Here is a 17,667-nt window from a genome sequence, read left to right on the forward strand (position 1 = left end):
GATCAGGGACATGATTTAGTGGTGGTTTGTGAGAGTTAGGGTAGTATGGTTAGGTTGTGGTTGGACTCAATGATCTTTAAGGTCTTTTCCAACCTGAATGATTCTATGATTCTATGATGTCTCCATGAAAGTTGTGCTTGACATCCCCTACAAATTGTGAATCTGAACTTCTTCAAGGCCTCTTTTATATGCATTTATTTAATAAGTGCAAAAGTATGTGGAATGATGGGGGTGTCTCTCACTCCAGTCTGGTGACTTGAGGCTTGCTCTGTCCTCATCCATGTGTAGCAGGGCTACTGTCCTCCTCTGTCTAAATCTGGGAATTGGTGCTGGCTCAGGGCTCCCAACAAGGCATGATTGTTGTCCTCAGATGTACTGAAATACATTAAATCATAGAATCATTATAGTTGGAAAATACCACTAAGATCATCTAGTCTGACTGCTAGCTCGTCAACATCATAACTACTAAATCATATCCCTACATCTATATACTGTATAGTAATCTGTGTACTGAGGTGCACTGCACCTGAGATGTCAATATATTTTGTGTTGACACTCAATTCCTGATCAACAGGAATTGCTCATGCCAATCCAGTATTTTGAGCTAGTTTATTGAAATATAGGTAAGATTCTTTTTGTGGAAAAAAAAAAATGCAAAAACATAAAATAATGAGGTCATCCACGGTGACCTCAATCCTGCCCCAAAGCTAGGCCATAATTTCTTAATCTGAACACAGAATGGAAAGATGGGAACCAGGTTTTGGTTTAAATTTTACTTCCAATCAACACTGAATATATATCTGACATATGTTCTTAACATGCCTTGTTTACCAAATTATTCTTCTTCCCCTGGGTTTTGGAAAAACTTAATGTCTTGAGTCAGTTTTGCTAGCTTACCTGAAATTATGCCAAAGACAGGTATAATTTCTTGTGTAAACTCCTTATCTACATTTCCTTGTCATTTGAGAATGGATTGGATTGTCCCAGACAGGTGACTTCCAACCTGATAACTATGCCTTGACCTCCAGACAGGCAGAATTTCTCAGCTGGGCCATAACTCTGTCTCAAGCAGCAAATTACTCTTGTGCCTGAAGCATGGTTTTGCTAATAGTTCTTCCCTTCCTTATTCCTGCTTCAAGTAGCATTTGCGTTTGTTTTTGGATAACTTGCTTGTTTTAGACATTCCTACTTGGACCAGAACGCCCCAAATCCAGTAAGAATGTAGTACTGATTACATAAAAACAACTCAGTATTTCCCTGGTTGAACAGATGTTCTTGCTCAATGCCCACGTGATACTTTCTTTCCTGAACTCTGTTTTTTTTTTTTTTTTTACATTAGTAGTTCTCTATGAGAAAAATATAGTGTGATCTTAAACCTGCGTGACTTGTATGAGTCATAGCAAACTGCACTGCAACAGAAAATAAAAGGGTTATAAATCAATTCCCATGGTACTTCCTGGAAATTTATAGCAGCTAAAAAGTTGTTCATGTTGCTTTTATCAATCACATTCTTCTCATAGTTTGCAGCGGCTCTTATTTTCTTGTCTTTGGTGTTTGTGTAGTTTCTTTCCAACTTATGTCTGATTTTAACACAGCAGCCCTTCACCATTGCTGTCATCTGAATTTTACCTCTTAGCCAAACTAAAACAAACTTAGAAGTCAAGCCGCATAACATAAAATCCTCCAACCAAATTGAGAGGTGGACTTTAGAAACAATATGAGAGCACTAAAGCTTTGGTGGCAGCAGAGGCTTGTGTATTCACTTTTTTTAAGTTGGGGTCTTTAAGTCAATTGCTGGATGGTGAGGAAGCAAAACCTACCCTTACCACAGAGTGAGGTAGTTTGCTTAATAATGGAGGTGGCTACTATATCAAAAATAGTAAATTCTATTCCATATGGGTTGTTTTAAGCTGGTTTGAATAGCCTTTGTCAGAGCAATGTCATTCTGTATTGCTTAAAAGCTTCTGAACAGCCTTAGTGTTGAGTAACAAGCAAAACTGGTCTACCCTTATTTATTCACTTGCTATATTTACCAGTCTCATAATGACCAAAGGAATATAACTGTTCTCTATGTATAAACCTGTCTTGTAGTGCAGAAGTTTCCCATTGTGGGTCACTATAGAAAAGTTTGTTAGTAAAAATGCTGATCACTGTGTTCTGTGTTTTACTGTGTCTTTTAAAATAACACCAGATATAAAAGTAAGTGAAACATGCAGGCACAAATGAATTCAAACAGACCAGCCCCGAGAACTGATTTTGACTGAGAAAACTAAAGAGGGCTTTTAATCTTCACAGATTTTCATCAGCTTAATTTATACCTGTACAATTTCCAGTGCATTCAAATGGACGTAACTGATAACAATGTGTAGCTTGTTTGCACACTGTGGCATAAAAGGAAATCAGTTTTAAATCAGTGAACTGATACAGTTAATTTGGACAAACTCTTTGAATGAATCACTATTACTTCCACTGCATTTTCTTTTAAGTTTTTTTTTTTTTAAAAAAAGACCTTATCAGTCATATCCACATCTATACTTGTCCACATCAGGAGTGGATTTGCAGTAAATTAAACTAATTGATTTCTAAGCCAATTTAGATGCATCAGTAATCAAATTTTGTGCAAGCAGCTTGATGTCAGTGTGTGCAATTGTACAGAGTTCTGCTTACTCTACCTTACATTTATTAAGTATTCAGAAAACCACTGGGAGTAAGATCCAGTAGAAGCTTGCTTTCATGCTAACATCAGCATCAAAGAAGTGTGTTTCCAGACTGAGGAACTGGGAACAACTTTTAGAGTCATTTTTCATTGGATGGGAATCAAATGTTGATGTATCAATAATGTTGAAAACAGGGATATCCAGCTATATTAATACGTAGCTTAAATTCTGCATGATCAGATTACTTGGAGATAATTGGCCTGCTTAAATCTCCTCAAGGCTCACAGGCTAGTTCCTGAGATTCACAGATTTGGAAAAGAGAAGCAGAATCCTAATTATTCTCTAGTCCTATCTCCTACATGGCTAAAGTTGAGCAATTGCACCTTGCAGTTTTTCCATCAAAGTCATGACAAGCTCCTCCTAAAATGAGGGACTACTGAACCTGCTTTGTCATCACTTGGCTCCAATGTCAAAGATAGAGGATGGAGAGCAGAGGATCAAGAAGGACTTAACAGGATGCCCAGGGAGGTGGTGGAGTCACCGACCCTGGAGGTATTCAAGAGCCGTTTGGATGTGGCACTGAGGGACGTGGTCAGTGGGCATGGTGGGCTGATGGTTGGACCAGATGATCCTAGTGACCTTTTCCAGCCTAAATGCTTAATTTCCACCTTAAAGCAGTGTTTCTTAATGAATGAAGGAGGGTAAAATACACAGTCATGGGAGGTTTACTACTGTATAGGCTTGGTCCTAACCATACGCCTCCAGGTTTGATAGGATGCAAGTCTCCAGTGTATTGGCTGCTCACATATTAAATATCCAATTTATAAGTAAAGGGAAATGATACATACAAGAGTACATTAATATGTTCAGAAGTTTCAAGTACTATGTGACCATTTTAAGAGGCAGCACTGACACTGTAATACCCAAGCAGAATGGCAAACATAGGCTCCGCTTTGGCAGACTCATTGCATGACTGTGTGCTGAATGAGCTACAAGCATAGTCTGAAAATGAGATTGTGCATTTGCTGCTCAGGTCAAATTTTCAAGAATCCAGATCCAATTCAGAAATAAGAGAGACCTTTTCATGTGATTAGCCCCAGGAGCACGCAATGAGCAGCCCAAGTCTTTACATTCAACTGTTCTTCGGTTGTCAAAGAAACAAAAAAAGAAAAAAAAAAAAGTGGTAAGTTTTTCTGAGTATGTTGTTTAAAGCTTTTGATTTGAATCTGCCTAGCTCGCAAGGCCAAATACTTGTAGGAATTTCAGCCCTCCGTGTTTCTCAAAATCCAGACAATGGGCCATGCATTGTGTTTTTACTTAGGTAGCTGCTTACATTTTTGTGTCTGGTTTGGGTTAGTGCAACACCACATTAAAATAAAAAAAAAATTAAAAAAAAAAAACATTTTGCTTTACTAACAGTATTGCCAGAGGGAAAGGGATGCAAATTCTGGAATTTGATTGTGCTGCAGTAACACATAACAAACTGTTACATCAAAGTGCCAGTGAAGTTGCTTCCTGGAAAATACATGGGAAAAGGATCATGCTGCATACTATTACATTTATTTACTGTTACACTTCCTTGGTCTTAGTGGGATAAGCTGTTATATTTCACATTATTTGCTCTGCTTTCCATAAATGCTTTTTATAATATGAATGCACTGATATTCAGAAAGATCGTGAATTTCTTACTGTGGTGATTTGATGGCATGTAAATTCTGAAACACAAAATTCTTAGACGGCTGTTTTTGATCTAAGGTCTAATGTTTCTTGTTTTCTATCACTGCTCTGACAGTGAGGAGCATGAGGGATTTGGTGAAGCATTTAGGTGCAGAAAACATCAGAACAGTACTGTACACTTCATTTAAGCTATTAATCAGGTAATCTTTCTTGATTTTTCTCAGGAAAAAAAAAAAAGCAAACACAACATCATGTCTTATGGGCCAAAGCCAGGATAGAGCACTTCAGAAAAGCACCATCACCACATGCATGATGAGATCTGGGCTGTGCACATGGCCGTGTTCTGTCTTCAGAAAATATAAAGCCAAGCCCTTAACTGCTCAAGACCAATGCAGATCATGTTTTTTTAAGAACAAAATGTAATAAGCCAACCTAACAACTATTTGCTTGGGTAATAACTATCAGTTCATGTGAAATATTTTCCTTGAGCTTCAGCTTCTTATAGACTTGCCTGCTTTGAGGCCGAATCGGCTGAAACTGTGCACTCTTAGTGTAATGGTAAATTTTAATGTATAGAGAAGTTCAGCTATGGCTACACAGTAGAAAAGGTGAAGTGGGTCTCATAGGAAGCCTATGTGCAATGAATTTTTCTCTGCACCCATAATTTGCAGTGATATCACTGTGATAAATGACATTTAGAAGACACCTTCATCTGTCTCACCTGTTCTCTGTACACTAATTCAGCTTTCCTGGGACTGCAATTAAACTTCTGACTGGCATCAGCAACTTCCAGCAGCAGCCGTTAAAAGAAAAAAAAAAAATAAATCTGGTAGAGAAATACTCACCTGTCATCCACTGACAGCACTCATGCAGATTTTGTAACTCATTCTCATGTGAGATACAGGATGAGCCATGGTCAGCTTGGGTTTCAGGAACCTCTTAGTGCATCCAGCTGGAAAGCTGCTAGCTGACCATTCCAAACTTGCAAAATGGACAGCAGCACAGGCTTTTAGACCTCAGGGTACTCGGGACATCTATGCTATTGTGTGCAGTAAAGATAGTTTACATACTTTGTATAGTTGTCAGTTGTGCCTCTTTCTACCTTTGGTGTATCTTTGGCTTTTGTTGGCTGAGATTTATGGCTTGACAGTAGCGGGGACACAGAAAAAACATGGCATTGGCAGAAGTCCTGATGGCACAGTACAGAGATTTCAGTAGTTCTCTTTTGGGATAATGACATTCATAACTCACTCAGGTATTATTCCCTCAAGCAGTCTAGAACTTCTTAGGAAAATCTTTATTTCAGTTTCTTTTTAATGGTCTCTGTTTCCTCAGAAGCCATCTGTGCTTTGAGAATAGTTGTTTATATCTATATATAAAGAAAATACATGCTCCATTTTCATACCTACTTTTTGCACAAGAAAACAAAAATACAGGATCTAAAACTCCATTTCTAAGTATTTATACCACCACTACCTCCTCCAAACCTCAACAAAGCAGGGAAATACATGCACAGTAAAGAGTACATCAGCTCTGTTGGAATGTACCATGGCAAATCATGCCCTGCACCTCTGCATGGAGAGCTCAGGGGCTGCAGCTCTGAAGTCTAAGCTCTGCATGGATGTGCCTGCATCCCCCCACTCCAATCCTACCTCATTGTGCAGATATGTGGGAGTATTGGTGCAGCATACCTTTACACTGGAGTTAAATCACAAGGGTGAGAATGCAGGGTGGAGGAGCTCTTACCTCATTAATGCTTAATTGTGTACATGCTGTGTTTTTTGCTGCTCCTTTTTCTCAAGAGAAGCACCATTATTTTAGTTGACTTTAAATTTGCACCCTTGTTTATCCTTGTATTTGTTAACCCAGTTCACCTGAGACTGTCAAGTCAGAGAGGGGAAGATGTTGCTCACCTATCTCACCCTGAACTGCTCAAATCACTGTGTGAAACTGATCCCTTTGCAAATGTTGATCTGCCTTGGGGTTCTCTTGAGCACCTATTCACTGAACTAAAACTCTGGGTTTGAGTGCTGATGTTTGCTCCCAAGGGCTCATCTCCCTAGTAAGCGTGTTTAAACAACTGAAGTGCTCCTACCGTGAAACATTCAAATTCAAATCTTTATTATTATGCAATCTGGGATTTTTTTTTTTTTTTCATCATTAGACTTCCTTCTGAACTGGGTGGTTGACACTCCCTGATTCAAATTCCTGTCCCATGAGCTAGTTGTTTGGAAATATTAGCTAGGAGGACTAGTGACTATTTTTTGTTAATCTGGGGAAAGTTCTTTTTCTCTCAGTATTTGTGATTAAACTGTAACCCAAAGGCAGAGCAACAGAAATAGAATCAAGATCAAAATGAAAAGGAGAGCAGCGCTGAGAGGATAGATAAAGCTGGGAATGAGGGGCTGACTCAAGGTGCTTTGGGAGCCAGGGTTTCCTTGCACATGATTTAACTCGTTCTTGGACCAAACCTTGAGAATGAACAAGAATGTTTATCTGCTGTATCAGAATCACAGAATGCCTTAGTTTGGACAGGACCTCAAAAGTCAGCCAGTTCCAACCCCGTGCTATGGGAAGGGCTGCCACCCACTGATCAGGGCACCCTTGGTGCTATGTAAAGTAATACAGAAAACTATATTACAACAAACTGTGCGTTTATACACACACTTGATGTTCAAAAAAAGTTATTTCTGATTAACTCCATGCCTAAACAATTTTAATGACAAATGAGTCTGCTTTGACTTGACTCTCCAGTCAGATCAGTTTGAGTACAGAAGTTCACTCCTTGATCCATATCCAAGAATGCATTTATTAGGAATTACGGAGCCCTTTTAAATTCGCTTTCTGATGTGAATTAAACAAACTCAAATTCAAAACCATCTGAATGTCCCCTGTGTGAAGATTTCTGTGTCTTTTCTACGTACCCTGTGATCCTGTGATGTTCTCTGTCAGAGCCTTCTACTCACCTCCGGCACTGGGTGGCCACGATCTCCTCTTGCCCACAACACAGCATCTTCCTTCAGCTACCCAATGCTCTGATCCGGGCTGCACAAGGACAGCTCCAGGGTTTTGTCCTTTCTCTTAGGGAGTGTTCCTTTTATTCTTTGAGCACCTTTGCATTGAAAATCACCCCGTGAAATTCAGACAGGTCCTTCAGGTTGCCATATCACTCACTGCTAGGTTCTTGAAAAGTGCCTGGAGAAATCCAATGCACCAAATCCCTTTTACTGATGTACTTCAGCCACTGGGAGGGCTCAAGCAGCTCTGGCGCTGAGCAAACAGCTGCAGCCAGAGCACAGTTTTGTTGTCATTTCTGCACAGGAGTGGTGGGAGTTTGCATCATTTCCAGTAACAGAGCGCCTGGGGATCTTTTATGACTTGCACGCTTTGCTTCTCCGGAGCTGTACAGTGCGTGCTGCGTGACTCCAGGAAACCGAGGATTTGTTTTGACTTGTTGAAACAACGTTTGCTGTTTCTCTTTACAATTTCACCGTATGACTTGTCAATCCTCTCCCCCTCTTAATAACTTCACATTTAATTAGCTGAGTGCAAACATCTTTCACTGTGGCGTGGATTAGGCTCCTCGTTGAGTGCATTTACCAGCAGAATGAAAGACATCTCAATCAGGGGGCTCTGCATTTGTCCTGCACTGACCAGAGCGGCCGGTAGCTGTCGACAGACAGTTGCTGTTAACTCTGTCCCTTCAAGGATGATCAGTGACATGTGGACCAGTCATGTTGGGGCTTTCTTTTTATTTTGTAGTCTCTTTCTCCTCATAAGTGCACTTTTGGAGTGTGTTTTGTTATCTGCTAAGTAGAAGAGGGACACCTATGTGCCTTGCAAGGATGTCCTGAAGGTGCTGCTGTCTGCCCAGGAGTTCCACAGTGCCCTTACTCAGCATATTTTAAATGGGGCATTTTATACATTGCTGAATTGCAAGGTAGCATGGCACACAAACCTCTATTAGATGAGCCTGGAACAGGCTTGCCAAAGCATTACCTGGATATATGAGTGAATCTATATGATTTAAATTCTTCAGTGGTAAATTTCATTTTTCATTTCCATCACTTTGAGAAAATTTCTGCAGGCCATGAGCCGCTTAGGTTATTTCTGGGATCCCATCACCTCAGCAACAGCCTCCACTATTCTGTGTAAGTCTGCTTGTGCTGCAGCAAGAGCAGCCAGTTTCCCTGATTGTGCACGGTCACAACAAATGCTTTTTTGTCAGCATCAAAACCAATGAAGAACTGTGCAAAATTCACATGCTTCTTTGTAAATTTGTCATCTTTCCTGTTAGTTTCATAGGTTTGTCTTGTCGTAAGCACTTTTAAAAAGCACCTTTAACCCCTATAAACTTCATTTCCTGGGAGTTAAAATTTGACAAGTTCATTTTCATCTCTCTCTTCTCTCCAAGATGCTGTGGTTTCTGTTTGATTCTTCAGAAGTGAATCAGTTTCAAAATGCTCACAACCTTCAGAAAATGCTCTTTTTCCATTAGCATTTAAAAGGCTTAACATGGGTTCAGACATGTTATCAGAAATTCAAACCAGACTTCTTAAAAAAATCCCATGTGATTTCATGCCCTGGAAACACCTTTTACACTGCAACTATTCCTGCAACTATTGGGAGATATGAGGCGAGTGGATCTGAGCTAGTCAAATTAATGCCAGAATGGCTTCTGGCTCTACAAGCACATACAGTGCAAAGAGGGAGCAGAACAGCTGTAGCAGACTTACCTTTCATGTGGGTGGCATAGACGTCTGCCAATTAAAATGAATCATTTCTTGCCATGTGATTATCGTTAATAAGAATTTATGTTATTGTGTTTGTGTCTGAACTTTGCACAGGTTAATGCCTGCATTTATTTGCTTAAAAAATAGAGCACATCATGATTGTTTTTTATTCTTAATGGACTTTTTTTCTTCATTTGAGAGCATTCCAGGACTTCAGCAAAGCAGAGCTGCCAACTATGCCTTAAAGGAGTATGTTTTTATCTCCGTGCAGTGCATTCTGCATGTAATTCTGTATACATCAGCCAATAGTTTCTAATCTGAGAACCTCAAGATAAGCTTCTACATCCATATAGAAGCACTTACGATGAGAGCACGGTCGTCAACATGTAAAAAGGAGTCCTCTGAAACTTTTGAAGTCTTTCTTGTTGCAAACATTTATTCTTATGCTTTCCTTTAAGAAGTTCCACCAGCTGACCCGCTTTAGACATTGACTACGTTACATTAACTCCATTTGTGCAAAATTAAGCATTTTTCAAAAATACACATATATGTTTATTATGAGAAATATGAGCAGCAAAATGTTGTCTTAAACATGCCCCTTACAAGACATTATAAATATCTGAATAGGCTGTGCAAAAATTGTAACAATTTAATAACAAGAAATACACAAGTTCAAGCATGATGACTGTCAAGTCTTGGATCTCAGATGGCTTCGTGATCTCTCTCTGAACAAAGAAATGTAGCTTAAAAAGCATAAGTAAATAGAGTGGGGCAGGGTGGAGAAAGAGAAAACAATTGCAATAAAGCTGCATGAAGTGTACATCAGCTGGGTTAAGCTGTTGGAGTCTGATCCTTGTGAGTCCTGTCTGGAAGTTATGACCATAACAAACATTTTGGTGGAATGACTTGCTCACCCACTGGATTTAGAAGAAGTAGCAGAAAACATGCTGGGGGACACAGTCCTAAAAGACTGATGAGGAACTTGGCAAATAGATCTTTCTTTCCCTCTAATGGCAGCTCTGACATTCACATCAGTTCGAACAGAAGACACTGATAAGCAAGGTATTTCCCTAGCACAGTTACCGGAGCTTTTGGGGTTTCTTTGGCTAACAGCTTTCTCCTTGCCTCTGCTCTGTCCATGCTCATGTTGTCTTAAGATATTTACATACATTTTCCCTGCAGCGTCAATAAATCAAGAACTTTCATGTTTTTTCCAGTGTCGTCCTGCATTACCACCTATAAGAAGACACCGCCTCCAGTCCCACCGAGAACTACCACCAAACCATTTATCTCTATCACAGCCCAGAGCAGCACAGAGTCTGCCCAAGATGCATATATGGATGGGCATGGACAGAGGGGAGATATCATCAGTCAGTCTGGACTTAGCAACTCCACAGAGAGTTTGGACAGTATGAAGGCACTAACAGCAGCTATTGAAGCTGCTAATGCACAGATCCATGGCCCAGCAAGTCAACACGTAGGGAACAACACTGCCACTGTCACCACCACCACAACCATTGCCACCGTTGCAGTAGAAGATAGAAAGAAGGACCACTTCAAGAAGAACAGATGCTTATCTATCGGAATACAGGTACAGTACAGGATTTAGATTATATGCATGCCATTGTTCTGGGTTTCTACATTTATTTTACTGCTCGTTATGCAATGTTTTGTCTATTTTTTTCTTCTTTTCCTGTCAGGTGCCTATTAGAATTTCCAGCAGCTTAATCATGCTACAGTACTAATGATGTTTCAGTAATTTATCATAAAAACATCAGATTTGAGGATTTAAGTCTCCTTGCTGTTTGTTATTCAGCTCTGTTAAATTACACACATGAGCACTAATCTATGAATCATAACACAGTGGGGGTCAGAAAGGCATGAATTAAATCATTGAAAGGGAATGTGTAAAACAATGATTTACATTACACTATCACCCAAAAAATATTTTCATCCAGCCTCACTGAATTAATTGTCACTGCTTATTCATGCATTTCATAATGACTGGTGGCCGCTTGAATGAGGCAGCATTGTTTCCATCCTGGCCTCAAGAGCAGAGGATAAGTTCCTTCTGATTTGCCCTTGTTAAGGAAAATTACATTTTGTTACCTCTAGTGGAATGAAACAAGAAAACTAACCCTGCCAAAGTTCACTTGTATTTACAGAAAGGAGAAGAGCAAATAAACTAGGCCAATTTAATCTGCTATCTTAATTAATCTTTCCCATATCCCCCCAAAAGAATGCGCATGGAAGGCCAACTATCTGCTTGCAGGATTAGCTCTTGCAACAAAGTACTTGAACTTGCAATCAACTGAAAATCGGCACAGGTTTTGATGAGAGATGAATCCCGAGCAAACAGAACAGCAATCCACAGCTTATCAGCCTTCCCAAGAAAACATGATTTTTTTTTCCCTGCAGATGGAGGTTGTGTTTACAACCTCCTCTGTGCCTGGACAGGCTTATCTGATTAGCAAAGCCTAAGAACTTACCATGAAATCACTGCATCCGCCTGACAAGATAGGAGGTGCTGAGCATGCCATCCCAGGGGTAGCTGCCAGACAAGCAGTGGCTTTACTCACCTTGTGCTTCTTCTTGGAAGGCCAAGAGTTACTTCAGCCCGTGGGTTTGATGCCTTTCTTGTACCGTTTCTCTGCTTCACAGCTGTTTAGTTTGGATATATTCTGAAAGAAAGGATATCTTTAGTGTTAAATGCAGGAGCAAGACCCAGATAGGACAGGGATAAAGGAACACCCTATTACTTATTGCCAAACCCGTCAAGGCTAAGGTGCTGTTTTATTGTTGTGATCCCTCCTTTCACTGAACAAAGCAACAAAGACCTTTGCAGACAAAGTAATGGAAAGAAATAAAGTCATTGTTTGCAGTATTCCATATGAATAGCAGTAACATGAACCATGGTTCCCAAGACACCATCTCCCATCTTTCTTTTCTGAAGGTAACATTGGTGCAAGTAAAGAATAGGGCTTTTAGGAGAAACAGGAGCCCCCGTTTGCTGAAATCTGAGGAAAACAGAGGCCCAAATGCTCTTCAAGCCCCTGAAAATCTCCTGCTAAAACTGTAAAAATTACAGCTGACTAGCTTAATCACCATCCATATGCCAACCTCCTTCCATTGGCTGCAATAGGAGCCAAGTTCAGACTTACACTGAGCTCAGAACAGGTAAACATCTTCCTTATAATTTGGCCTAGAGCAGTGCAAACCACATTAGCCAGGAGTTTGCTTCCTTCTATAATAAATAAACATGAAATACACTTGTGGTAAGAACTCCTGGTGTGTGCCCTGCACCCCTCAGTTGCTCCTAGGTCACCAGCAGCCTTTGCTGTAAACCTGTTTAACAAATAAGCAAAGTAAAGCTGTCAAAACAGTTACTTCTCTCTATTAGTTTTGTAATTTAAGGTGGAATTATCACCCCAAAACCTTAGTATTTGGTAATTACCTTGTTTCACTGTCTTGTTCTGAAACTCCTATCTTTCTGATCACTTTTCCTGCACAAGGCTGTTGTATTTGCTCTCAATAGCAAGCTGGTGGGAGACATGCTCGCTACACCCAGGATTCTTGTATACCCAGGGTCAGAGTGGTTTCACTGTGGTCCAAAAATACTGTTTGCTGCCATGTTTGGGTTGTTTTTTGTGTGTGTGTGTGACTAACAATCCCTTATGTAGCATTGGGACTTTAACAACTACAGAGACTGGAGCCAGAAGGACACTACCACTTAAAGTAAATATGCCATTTTAACATAACAATGTATGCATGTACAAAGTCACAGGTAAAACCTACAAAATGGTGCAGTGCAGGGATTGGATTTACAGCTGCTCAGAGGCTCTGGCAAATCTCAGCACCCAACCTCCATAACATACCGGACAAACTCCACTTGCATTTCTCAGGCCTAATGTCATCTTAACAGAGATGCCTTACAGATTAACAAGAATGATGAATATTCATGAATAACATCAGCAATGGGTGTACTAGAGGTAAACCATCCATCTGGATGAAGGTAGCTATGGTACAAGTCATATTTGCAGACACTTAGTAGCGATCGTGAATAGAAATTCTAAGTATCCAGGTAATATCTCAGCCAAAATATATTCTAATGAGCTGCTTATTTTTTTAAGGTTGATGGTGCTGAAGAAACTGCCAAACCAGGTGAAAATAAAGCAACCAGTAAGTTCCAGTCCATAGGAGTGCAAGTTGAGGAGGAGAAGTGGTGAGTAAAAGATAATACTGTTTTTCTAAAGCAAGTAGTTGTGCTACAGCTTATTTCTATGAATTCCGGTTCCTGCACACGTGGCAACATAAATGTGCTTCCTGTCTGAGTCATTAGGTCATTGGGCTCTTGTTGCTCAGACGGGATTTTCCAGGAGCAGTAGGAGACCTGAAGTTTGGTTTGCACATGGCCAGAGCATGGTACGGGGCACATCATTGCTCTGCAGCAAGAAGGCGGCTGTCCTCACAGCCTCTCCTGAGAAAAATGTACAAAATATGAGTTGACCACATTTTGTATTTTCCTACAGTTTCAAAAGGCTAAGGTGATATCAGCAAAAAGAAATGTGATGTGCTACGACTCTGTCAGACTGTTGTCAAGTTCGCCGTTAACCTGCTAAAACATCTCCTTCTGGCAGACATTTCTTTATGCCTGAGATTTTTAAAAGCCCCGTTTACCCACAGCTCCTCTAGCGCTAGATAAATGAGCACGTTAGAATAGATGTTGAAGAGCCATATCCCTTCAGCCCGAGCACAAAGGCAGTAACTACCCCAAAAAGCCAACTCTCCCTCACCTCCCTTCTCCCACATAAAATAAAAGGAAAAAAAAAATAAAAGGAATGGAAAGGAAATAAAGCGATGGCTGTTTGTAAATACCTTATTTCCAAAGTCCTCTGTCTATTGCTGCTTGTATTGCTCCAAAAAAAAAAGGTAAGATTTGCCTGCAAAGATCTGCCCTGAGAAAGCATTATCTCTGTTGCCTGATCGCAGCTGTGTTTTGGGGGATTTCTTGCAGATCAGGTTGAGGTTGCTGCTACTGAGAGCAGATGGACAAGTAGCAATCCATCATGGACTTTCAGAAGTGAACAGGCTGATAAAGAACAGCCCTTAATCCTCAGAAAATGAGTGTACTCAGAAAACAAAGGGCTTATCATCGCAATTTGGCACTCACATTCTTTTTCTTTATTATTTCTTTTTTAAGCATACCAAAGCACAATGTATTGATTATCTGTTACAGGAATAGAACTGTAAATATGATGCCTTCTTCCCTTCCCCTGCACCAAAACATGTGCAGAACCTCAGAAAAGCCCTACCGAGATGAATCCATGACAAAAGTTAAAAAAAATAAAAATAAAAAAAAATAACTTTCAGGATTCAGAAATATTAAATAAACATCAAATAAAATGAGAAGAATGAGACAGCAAAAAATATAAGTAGCGGCAAATTGATTGTGTTTCTGTGCCAATCTAAGTTATTAAGTGTGCTGTAGTCTGCACTAGGAAAGCTCTTTGCTTAAAAAATTTTTGCCTCCTTGTTGATCCAAGTGGTTCAAACCAGAGCATCATTGGAGCAGAGCTATCCCTTCTTTCACTTTGGCTTAGACCTTTCATTAGCCCTTCACTCTCTGCAACCTGGGCTTCCTGCCAAGACAAATGACTCTGAATCCTCCTCCTCCTGCACTGCTCAAGGGATAAATGTGCCTAACGCTCTCTGACCACATTACAACTTGATCCATCACTTATACTCAGTTTTTTATACCTCCTGCTCTCAACTCCTTTTTGTACCCATTCCCCAAATGTAACTCTGATTTTTAGATTTTACTGAGTACCATTCTCAAGTCCTTCTCTTAGGGAAGGAGGAAAAAAAAGTATACATTTATTTCAACAATGACCTCATGATCTTCCTGCTGTTTCTCTCTTATCTCTCACCTGATCTCTCTCATGGTGATAACAAAACCCCAAATAACCCTCCTCTTTCTTAACATGACCTATCCCGTCCAGAGACAAGTTTGAAAAGTACTGCTAATGCAGCTGACATCTTCAGTCTAAACCTCTTCAGATTGTCTTTTCTCTCTACCTTTGAGTCTTTCTTGGCCTCAAGGGACCACCTTGCCTTCCTCACCTACAGAAGATGATCAAATTGTTGGAAGTTAGCCAGTTCTACTGGACCAGAAAAGGAGAAGCTATATATTGTGCCAGACCAACTACAACACATTTATTGAATAAAGGCTATGTCCTTTATTGCTCTTTGTCCCATAACTCAGTAACTACTTTCAGTTTGTTGCATTTTACCATGTGTGTCCCTGGATTTTCTCCCATTACATCTCCACACAAAAATTATCTTGCTCATTGCTCCTAGTCATACTGTCAACTGGTTATTGTACTTGGTCTGCTATCACAAGAAATTTTGAATGCTGACACAGTGGTAGATTATGGTCTAAGGACATTGCCACAGGAGAGTAGGACCATAGGCACATGTATGCATACTCCTCATATCCTTCTTCTCTAGCTTCTATGGTGATGAAGGAAGCTCTCTCCACCTTTTGTCGTACTCTGGTATGTGGTATACCACAGCATATAATGTGAAATAGCTTGAAGTGGTGATGTGGTAATATTAGAAAAAATATACTCTTCTATAGTCTTCAAAGAGCAACAAACACTTTCTTTTTTTTTCACTTAGTCTTTTGGGTTTGATGACTTCTTATTCTGACCAAAGAAAAAAAAAAATCTCAGGTTTTAGGGTTTCCCCTGCACAACCAGCCAGTCATATGCTCTAACTCAAACTTCTGAACTCCTCAGTTTCTAGAACGTATCCTTCAAAACTGTATGTTAGCTAAGCTGAGATGGGACTGAGATTTCCTTGATTTTGGTCTGCAGCATTATCTGGCTTCATGTGTTCTCCACAGTGGAAGCCATTCCATTGAGAAATTTTAGGGGATTTTAGTAACATGAAACAATAATAGAGGATTAGTTTCCCTGTTAAGACTCTTAGTGATGAAAAAAAAGGTTATGTCAGTGTGAGAGGGGGATGGATAGAGCAAAGAACTTAACATCATGTACCTTGACGATGTATGGCAGAAGATCCTGCCATCCAAAGTCCTCCATGTCAGGGCTGCCGTATAAAGTCCCCTGTTTGCTCTGTTCTGCTGATAGTGGCTGCAACTTTAGCAGAGAAATATACAGCAAGAAAGAGTCAGCCAATAGGTAAAGTGAGGCAAGTCTAATCTAATCTAATATATGAGAGTGTATGACATCAGTTGGTTTGGAATCAGCATCTGCTCTGGGGGTTTGTTTTTTGTTTGTTTCTTTAGGAAAGAAATAAGTTCTCTGAGTTGAAATGTAAACATGTTTTTCAAAATAATGTTTAGGAGTAGAGAGTCAAATGCTAACAGGTGATGCTGTTGTTGCTGTTCAAAACACATCTACTGTTGCTCTCCATACAGGTTTATCCAGTCTGAGGTTTCATGGCTTTCTGCACCGCAGGCCAGGTATCTGCTGTAGTTCTCTGAAGCTGTAATTATTACACCTTGTGCCTTCAAGGCACAACTGAATACAAAAGGGCCAAGCCTGAAAGCAGAGGAAGAAGGAAGTCTCTGTTAAAAAAAATTACCAGCAATTTCTGAACCTTTTTTTGTTTTGTTTTGTTTTAGGTAAAGCCATGAATGTTTTGTGTGTGTAGAAACAATGAGAACTTAAGCTCAACCACTCTCCTGTTTTAAATGAGAGCAAAGAAAAAAAAAAAAAAAAAAAGACACATGGAACACAAATGGTATTTTGCAAGAGTAAAACATCCTGGAAATGAGTGAGGAAGCGATGTCAGAGGCTAAGATTACCATCTATTAGGCAGCTCTTTTAGATGTGCTGGAGGTAGGCAGATAGTGGTTGTCTTCCTGTATTTCCGTGTCATTCAACATACATTTCCTTGGGAGTATTTTTTTAATTTTGAACTGATGCTATATTCTATTGCCAAGTTGTTTTTCTTTTGAAGACAGATAGGTTACACAATCCAGTGCCAAGAATCTGTCGAGTAAGCCTGTAGCATACTATTATATAGATAAAACAAAAGCAAAAGAAAGTAGGTCATTACATTTTATTTGTTGAGCACAGTCTGGCTTTTGGTGATACTAGCCTATATTGAACCCCGTAAGAATATAGTCCTGAAAGCTTTGAAATGTAGTGCCTCCAGCAATACGTTCTCTTGGCAAGTATACCTTGATGTTTCCACATTTGAGATTCAATGTAGACTGAAAATCGAGGGTGTTATCTGAAACTGTAAACGGTCATCCAAACCAAAAGCAAATCAGAGTCTAGGACACTGCAGAAAGCAAAAGTAGGAGTGATATGGGTAGGGTTATGTAGGGTTATGGAGAAGAATGAGGTTGGCTTAGGAGCATTGCTTTTCTCCATTACTCTGGAAAGTATGGAGGATGCTTGTGTACTGCTTTGGCTCTCAGTGAACCCAAGCTAAGTGACTGAAAAACAAATGTGTAAGCATGGTGACTGTATGTCAGTGATTGCGTGTATGCAGGCAAGCATGCACTTCAGTGCAGATAAGGTATTTGTCAGGTTGGTGGCCAAATTAAAACAGTTTAGAAAAAAAAA

At 39.9% G+C, this 17,667-nt stretch overlaps 1 protein-coding gene and 1 long non-coding RNA gene across 2 annotated transcripts in view; one reads left to right on the forward strand and one right to left on the reverse strand.

The window, feature by feature from the left end:
- Positions 1-17,667, forward strand: part of DLGAP1 (DLG associated protein 1) — a 233,548-nt gene that overhangs the window by 196,358 nt on the left and 19,523 nt on the right. The window contains exons 6-7 of the mRNA XM_085220823.1: positions 10,285-10,658; positions 13,198-13,289. Coding sequence (XP_085076949.1) covers positions 10,285-10,658; positions 13,198-13,289 — 466 coding nt within the window. The remainder of the gene's footprint in view (positions 1-10,284; positions 10,659-13,197; positions 13,290-17,667) is intronic.
- LOC146544689 (uncharacterized) lies at positions 183-8,103 on the reverse strand. The gene is made up of 2 exons (XR_014882436.1): positions 7,301-8,103; positions 183-375 (listed from the first exon to the last, which is right to left on the reverse strand). It is a non-coding gene; the product is annotated as an uncharacterized LOC146544689 (long non-coding RNA).

Source organism: Meleagris gallopavo, chromosome 3 (assembly GCF_905368555.1).
Source record: "Meleagris gallopavo chromosome 3, MGAL_WU_HG_1.1, whole genome shotgun sequence".
In the NCBI taxonomy this organism is placed as follows: Eukaryota; Metazoa; Chordata; class Aves; order Galliformes; family Phasianidae; genus Meleagris; species Meleagris gallopavo.